Below are 7900 nucleotides of genomic sequence, written 5' to 3'. Positions count from 1 at the left end.
ACAGCAATGCTGTTTGTGTGGACTTGGGCAGATCATGAGAGGGAGGGCAGTGCTTAGTTCTTGTGGGCCTTTCTTACACGCCCATGGAAATGCTGATCACCCCTTTTGGGGTCAGGAAGCAATTGCTCTCCAGGCCAGAGGGGGGCAACGAAGATGGTGAGGGGTCTGGAGACAAAGTCCTATGAGGAAAGGTCGAAGGGGCTGGGTCTGTTTAGCCTGGAGAGGAGACGACTCAGAGGTGATATGATAACCGTCTTCAAGTTCCTGAAGGGCTGTCCTATAGAGGATGGTGCAGAGTTGTGTTCTGTTGCCCCAGAATGTCGTACTAGAACCAACGGGTTGAAATTAAATCAGAAGAGTTTTCGGCTAAACAATGGGAAGAACTTCCTGACAGTTGGAGCAGTTTGGTGTAGTGGTTAAGTGTGCGGGCTGTAATCTGGGAGAACCGGGTTTGATTCCCCACTCCTCCACTTGCACCTGCTGATGGGACCTTGGGTCAGTCACAAGCTCTGGCACAGCTGTCCTTGAAAAAGAGCAGTTTGAGTCAGAGCTCTCTCAGCCCCACCCACCTCACAGGGTGTCTGTTGTGGGGAGGGGAAGGGAAAGGAGTTTGTAAGCCGCTCTGAGACTCCAAGTGAAGGGCGGGGTATAAATCCAATCTCCTCCTCCTCCTCTTCTTCTTCTTCCTCCTCGGGAGGTGGTGGGCTCTCCTTCTTTGGAGGTGCTTAAGCAGAGGCCGAATGGCCATCTGACAGCAATGCTTAGGCAGATTGTGAGAGGAAGGGCAGGAAGGGCTGTACCAGTGATTAGTTCTTGTGGTCCTTTGACCTGACTTGTGGTTGACCTTGTGTTTGACCTTTCCCCTTTCTCTCCAATCACTGTGAGGTATACACCCACAGACTGGGTAAAAAAACCCCAGCTTATTGCCCTACCTTGCTGGAGGGGAAGTGATCAGAAGCAGGTGGGGCAGAAACTGCAGCAAAGCCTCAGAGGAAAACTCTGAAAGTTTAATTGAGAACTGAGCTCTCTAGCCAGATAGCAACAATTAAGGTAGATGTGCTAAGGTCACATAAGGTGCATCAGCTTGCAGTTCTCTCCCAAGTATTGGATATATTTGCAACTTTGTTGGTAGAAATCTAAGGCATTTATAACTTTTAAAGACTCCCGTCTCTGGCCCCAGCTCCTGCCAACCCAGCAGTTCGAAAGCAAGAAATTGCAAGTAGATAAATAGGTACCGCTTCGATGGGAAGGTAACAGCATTCCGTGAACCTCGGCATTTAGTCATGCCGGCCATATGACCACGGGGAAAGTCTTCGGACAGCGCTGGCTCTTCAGCTTGGAAACGGAGACGAGCACCGCCCCCTAGAGCCGGATTCGACTGGCTTTCGAGCAAGGGAAACCTTTACATTTACCTATATTTTATTTTACTTACTTTATTTATACCCTGCCTTTCTCAGAGGTGGCTCAGAGGTTAAGACACTGAGCTGCAGACTGGAAGGTCTGTAGTTCGGCAGTTCGAGACCCAAGTGCCGTGTGATGGAGTGAGCTCCTGTCTCTGGCCCCAGCTCCTGCCAACCTAGCAGTTCAAAAGCAAGAAATTGCAAGTAGATAAATAGGTACCACTTCAGTGGGAAGGTAACAACGTTCTGTTCGCCTTGGTGTTTAGTTAAGTCGGCCACAGGACCATGAAAACGTCTGTGGACAGCGCTGGCTCTTCGGCTTCAAAACGGAGACAAGCACCGCAACCCTAGAGTCGGATTCGACTAGCTTTTGAGCAAGGGAAACCTTTACCTTTAAGTTGTACAACATGCAATTCATGTTGTTAAAACAGTAACATTAGTTTAGGTTTGATAGGATGGTAAGTAATGCATATATTTTAATTCCCCCCCAAATTTCCATATTTTTCTGGGGGGGGAATCGATTCTTTAGAACTTTCAGAAATTTTACATCTCCAGGGTGCATTGGTTTACAAATACTGTGTGGTCTACCACATCACAGAAATGTGTGCATGCCTTCAGATTGACATTCACAGATTGCACATACGGTAATATTCAGTCAACAAACATTACTGTTTATCGTATTTCTTACTCAGGGCAGTGTGCATTATGTTATTTATTTCTGCATTGAATATCTCAGGTTTTATTGCTTTTTAAAATTCTGGTCCTGGCTTGGATAGCCCAGGCTACACCGATCTTGTCAGATCTCAGAGGCTAAGCATGTTTGGGCCTGTTAGGTAGAAGAAGAAGATTTTGGATTTATACCCCCCCCTTCACTACCCAAGGGAGTCCCAGAGCAGCTTACAAACTCCTTTCCCTTCCCCTCCCCACAACAGACACCCTGTGAGGTAGGTGGGGCTGAGAGAGCTCTGGCAGAAACTGCTCTTTTTTCAAGAACAGCTGTGCCAGAACTAAGGCTTGCCCAAGGTCATCCAGCAGGTGCAAGTGGAGGAGTGGGGAATCAAACCCGGTTCTTCCAGATCAGAGTCCGCGCACTTAACCAAACTGGTAGTTGGATGGGAGACCACCAAGGAAGTCTAGGGTCGCTTACGCAGAGGCCGGCAATGCCAAACCGCCTTGGAACGTCTCTTGCCTTGAAAACCCTACGGGGTCACCATAAATCAGCTGTGACTTGATGGCAAAAAAACACCCCCAATTTTTATAAACCGCTTTGGGAAATTCTATAAATACACAAATACTTGATGTCGTTTTGCTCTGGTTGCATCTTTTGTACAGGTTACAGGATTCCCGAGTCCCCTCCAAATCTGTACTGAGCAAGGACAGAGTTTGGATCACTGGGGAGGCAATTTAAACAAGACTTTGTGTGAGGTGATCGCGGACCTGAGAGGGAAGGTGGCAGGGTATAGCCCCGTCTCGTCATATCTTGGGAACTAAGCAGGGTCGGCACTTGGATGGGAGGCCAACCAAAGAAGGCTCTGCAGAAGGCGGCAATTTGGCATAGTGGTGAAGAACACGGCATAGTGGTGAAGAACACGGATTCTAAGCTGGGAGAACCAGGTTTATTTATTTATTTAAAAAAAACAACGGGTTTGATTTCCCACTCCTCCACATGCAGCTTCTGGGTGACCTTGGGCAAGCCACAGTTCTCTCAGAGCTGTTCTCTTAAGAGCAGTTCTCAGTCAGAGCTCTCTCAGCCCCACCTACCTCACAGGGTGTCCTGTTGTGGGGAGAGGAAGGGAAGGAGATTATAAACCGCTCTGAGACTCTCTCTTCTTCTTCTTCTCCTTCTCCTCCTCCTTCTTCCCCCTGCCTCTGCTTCTCACTTGCCTTAAAAGCTCCTGTTATGTAATGAGCCTAAGCCATGCCTCAAACTGTACCAGGAACGGGTTGAGCTAGTTACCTTAGAACAATAGTTCACCAAGATCCTGGAGCAAACCAATTAAGATGTAAAGTTTTGTAAATTGCCTATCATTGGGAATGGGGTGTGTGTGTGTTGGGTGTGGTGTTTACATGCTTTATAAGCAGGGATCACGCCTTGCTGGGTGTCCTTGTAGTTTGCTGGAATCACTGAATAAACTAGAGCTGATCACTGCAGTGCATCCAGAACCCACTACTTAACAGCTCCTCACGTGGAGCAACTTGACAGAACATATGTACACACTATTACAGACCTGGTCAGGTCATACCCTTTACGATCGTCTTGTTCATTTTTTAAAAAAATTAATCTTCTCCATTCTGTTTTCAGAGCTACGGAGAGACCCAAATGAGGGAGGCATCCATTGGGTATCCTTGCCTGTGTGAGCAGCATGGCTGAGCCTCCCAATTCCACATGCAACCAGACCAGCCTTGCCTGTGTGAGCAGCATGGCTGAGCCCAATTCCACATGCAACCAGACCACTCTGTACGAAGAGAGCAGGTTGCTTCTGGTTGCGGTGTACAGCATCGTCTTTACTGTGGGCGTGCCGGCCAACTTCATGACCGCCGTCTTGACCTCTGTCCAGATCCACAGGGGAAACATTCTCTCCATCTACCTGTTTGGCCTGTCGCTGTGCGAGTTGATGTACCTGAGCACCCTCCCCCACTGGATCATCTACGTGCAGAACGGCCACTGCTGGACGATGGGGGAAACAGCTTGCAAAGTGATCGGATACATCTTTTTCTGCAACATCTACATCAGCATTCTCCTCCTGTGCTGCATTTCCATCGATCGCTACGTGGCGGTGGTGTACCCGTTGCGGAGCAGAGGGTTGCGGAACCAGAGGATCGCCACGGGGGTTACGTCGACCCTCTTTGCCATCGTTGCTGCGATCTATAGCCCCGTGTTTTTCGACCCCAACATCCAGGCTCCAAACACCACCACCTGCTTTGAAAGCTCTCTCAACAACCAACTGGCCACCTTCAACATCATCCGCTTCCTCGTCGGCTTCGCCATCCCTTTCACGATCCTCATTGTCACGAACTACAAAATCTTTCAAAACATTAAAATCAGCTGCAGCTTGAGCCCGCAGAAGAAATCTAAAGTGAAGTACCTGGCCATTGCGATTATCTCCATCTTTGTGGTCTGCTTCGCTCCTTACCATTTTGACTTGCTTGCACGAGCTGTCTGTTTTCATCTCCATTGGCACCTAAAGGTTGAGAACAAAATATCTACCATATTCCTGTGTTTGTCCACCGCTAACAGTGTCGCAGACCCATTTATTTACGTGCTGGCCAGCGAAAATGCGAGAAATGAGATATGTCGAACTTTCAGGTCGGCCGGGGTTCGTTTCTTGAACGAATCCAAGACGGAGAGTAACAAGCCCAACAGCACCCAAAAGACACCGGCGGATCCTTCAGAGGCACATAAGGAGGAGAGGTAGCATCTCCTTAATGAAAAGTTTGTATCAAAAAGGAAGGCAGACAATTTTCTTATCAGGAATGACCTCTTTCTTCCTATGTCCAAGAGACTCAGCAAGACCCTGCTCCTTTCCTCTTGCACAGAGTAGTCCCATTGCATCAGATGCTACAAACTAACCTTGCAGAAAATCCTGGCCGTTATGCGTAATGGGATTACATCATGATGCTGTGCTTTGTGGACAGATCCTTCCTCGGTACGGGACGCAATGTGAAAGTGAAAGGCCATGCAATATCAGGGGCTGGTGGACTAATCGACACCGTTACTGGATTGTTACCCTCTGGGTACAGAGGGAAGTGATGAAATCAAGCAGTCCAACAGAATTCGGAATTCAGAGAAGAAACGGGAGGTGTTACCTCTCCATAATATCTTCTTTGCCCTGATGTGGTTGGCCACGGAAGCTAATTAGGGTCAGCCTTGGTTAGTCCTTACATGGGAGACCACCGAGGAAGGGGAGGGTTGCTGCACAGAGGCAGGCGATGGCAAACCACCTCTGTACGTCTCTTGCCTTGAAAACGCTGTGTGGTCGCCATGAGTTGGCTGCGACTTGACGGAACTTTCCAGCACCAATATCTTCCTTATGCCATTGGATGGGTCCTACCGCTACTTTGCCATTTCAGTTGAGCAAAGTTCGAAGCCTTCCTCCAGCCCGAGAATCCTTTCTTCAATGGAACAACTACTTAAGCTGGAGAGAGATCGAGATGGGTAGCCCTGTTAGTCTGTCTGTTGTAGAAAAGAGCAAGAGTCCAGTAGCATCTTACAGACTTACAAAGTTTGCGGCAGGGGAGGAGCTTTCATGAGTCACTGCCAGTGTTCCCTCTAAGCTGGGTTAAGTGTGAGCTAGCTCACAGTTCTTTGAGCCACCAGCTCACACGTTTTTGTCTTCGCTCGGGGAGGACGGCTCCAGAGCAAACTAACTTATGCAGGAGCCAAATCACTCGCTCACAACTTTATTGCCAGTAGCTCACAAAGTAGAATTTTTTGCTCAGAAGACTCTACGGCAGTGGTTCTCAACCTTCCTAATGCTGCGACCCTTTAATACAGTTCCTCATGTTGTGGTGACCCCCAAACATAAAATTATTTTCGTTGCTATCATAAGACCATCGGAAATTTGTGGTTTCCGATGGTCTTAGGCGACCCCTGTGAAAGGGTCATTCGACCCCCAAAGGGGTCGCGACCCACAGGTTGAGAACCACTGGCTTAGAGGGAGCATTGGTCACTGCTCACTTCTCCAAGATGGGTAGCCGTCTTTGTCTGTAGCTGTAGAAAAGAGCAAGAGTCCAGTGGCGCCTTAAAAGACTAGCAAAATTTGTGGCAGAGCAGGAACTTTCATGTGTCACTGCTAAGGCTAATTTAGTTAGCCTTTAAGGTGCTACTGGACTCTTGCTCTTTTCTACTTAAGCTGGAGGAAGACTTCTTAGGATAGAGAAATTTCCCCCAGTCTAAGCTTTGATCCCTGCCACATTTCTGCACATTTTGGGTCAATCCATCATCACATTATACTGAAGTAATAAATCTACAGCATTTATTTATCAGTGCCTCCACTGGACATTCTGTGCCCATCTGTAAAAGATTTGACCAAGGAAGTGAGCTGCAGTGGCAGGTTGGACAGAGCCTGTGCAATGTCATAAGAACATAAGAGACACCAATGTTGGATCAGGCCAAAGGCCCATCCAGTCCAACACTCTGTGTCTCACAGTGGCCAGAAATACCAGGTGCCATCAGGAGGTCCACCAGTGGGGCCAGGACATTAGAAGCCCTCCCACTGTTGACCCCCCCCAAGCACCAAGAAGACAGAGCATCACTTGCCCCAGAGCCCCATTTTCTCCAAGGGAACAGATCTCTGCTGTCTGGAGATTGGTTGTAATTCTGGAAGAACTCCTGGCTCCACCTGGAGGGTGGCAGTCCTTACACAATACTGGCTCAGCTCTGTGGCAAGCCCAACGCTGTGTCTATCTACACCACACTGCCTCTGAGCCTAAGGCCCTTTCTGCACTCTCCTTTTAAGCCATGTTCACCGCAGTGTCCTCTAAGCAATTCTGCACTGAAATCAAATTCAACCTTCTTTTAAATCCAGGTCTTTTTCTCCATTCTGCACTAAAATTGAGCTCAACCTTCTTTTTATTCCAGTTTTTTCCCCCATTCTGCGTGACATTTCCTCCCTTCAGTGGCCAGCCTGGTTTCAGCCTGCTGTTGCCCTGGGTTACTTGGATGCTGTTTTGCCGTGGACATAAATTGCCTTGACTTGAACACTGAGAAAATCTGGGGTGGCAGGCAAATGGGGAAAGGACCTAGATCTCCCTTACTGCATTAACATCTGAAACCTAGGTAATTGGGGAAAAGGCAGGAGGAACGCCATCCGAGACTGAGGAAGACCTCAGCCTCTATGCCTCCAGGGCAACTGGTTGGGCTCTGTATGCCACAGGATGCTGGACCAGAAGGACCACCGGTCTGGTCCATCAGGAATCTTCTGATGTTCTTGGGGCTTCCGAGGCCCTTAACGCTATCCTGTGTTGCTGTGTACTTTTTCACCCCTGGGTTTCTTCCTTGCTGAAAGTCCCCATTCCTGGCAATATTGTTTTGGCAACCTTGGTGTGGCCCCCGTCTGTGGATGCACATTTATGCTAGGCACCAAGCCCTGGTTAGCCCAGGCTAGCGCAATCTCGCCAGATCTCAGAAACTAAGCAGGGTCAGCCCTGGTTAGCTCCTGGATGGGACACCACCAAGGAGGTCCTGGGTTGCTGTGCAGAGGCAGGCAATGGCAAGCCACCTCTGAATGTTTCTTGCCTTGAGAACCCTACAAAGGCCCAATCTGTATCTAGGCATTCGCTCCGTTGTTTTACCACGCTGGAACGGAAAAAGATGCAACTCAAAACCACATTCAAATAACCCGGGCCAACGATGTACTGACTGCAGAGTCACCCCTGAACGGCCACGAAACGGCCATAAAACGGCCATGAATCTATGCAGACAGTTCCATAAAACCAAGAGATCCAACGACGTGAAAGCCGGCATACAGTCTGGACACTGCCATAAAATCTGACAATCA

General features: G+C 48.7%; 1 protein-coding gene across 1 annotated transcript; it reads left to right on the top strand.

Moving 5' to 3' along the window:
• Positions 1-3763: 3763 nt before the first annotated feature.
• LOC107110683 (probable G-protein coupled receptor 132) lies at positions 3764-4939 on the top strand. The gene has a single exon (XM_015411485.1). It carries the CDS (start codon positions 3764-3766, stop codon positions 4814-4816), a length of 1053 nt encoding a protein of 350 aa, XP_015266971.1. The 3' UTR covers positions 4817-4939.
• Positions 4940-7900: the final 2961 nt, after the last annotated feature.

This window comes from Gekko japonicus, unplaced genomic scaffold, assembly GCF_001447785.1.
Source record: "Gekko japonicus isolate JY-2015 unplaced genomic scaffold, Gekko_japonicus_V1.1 scaffold4859, whole genome shotgun sequence".
Lineage (NCBI taxonomy): Eukaryota > Metazoa > Chordata > Lepidosauria > Squamata > Gekkonidae > Gekko > Gekko japonicus.
The sequence above is the reverse complement of the archived record's forward strand: the minus strand, read 5'-3'. Positions and strand labels throughout refer to the sequence as shown.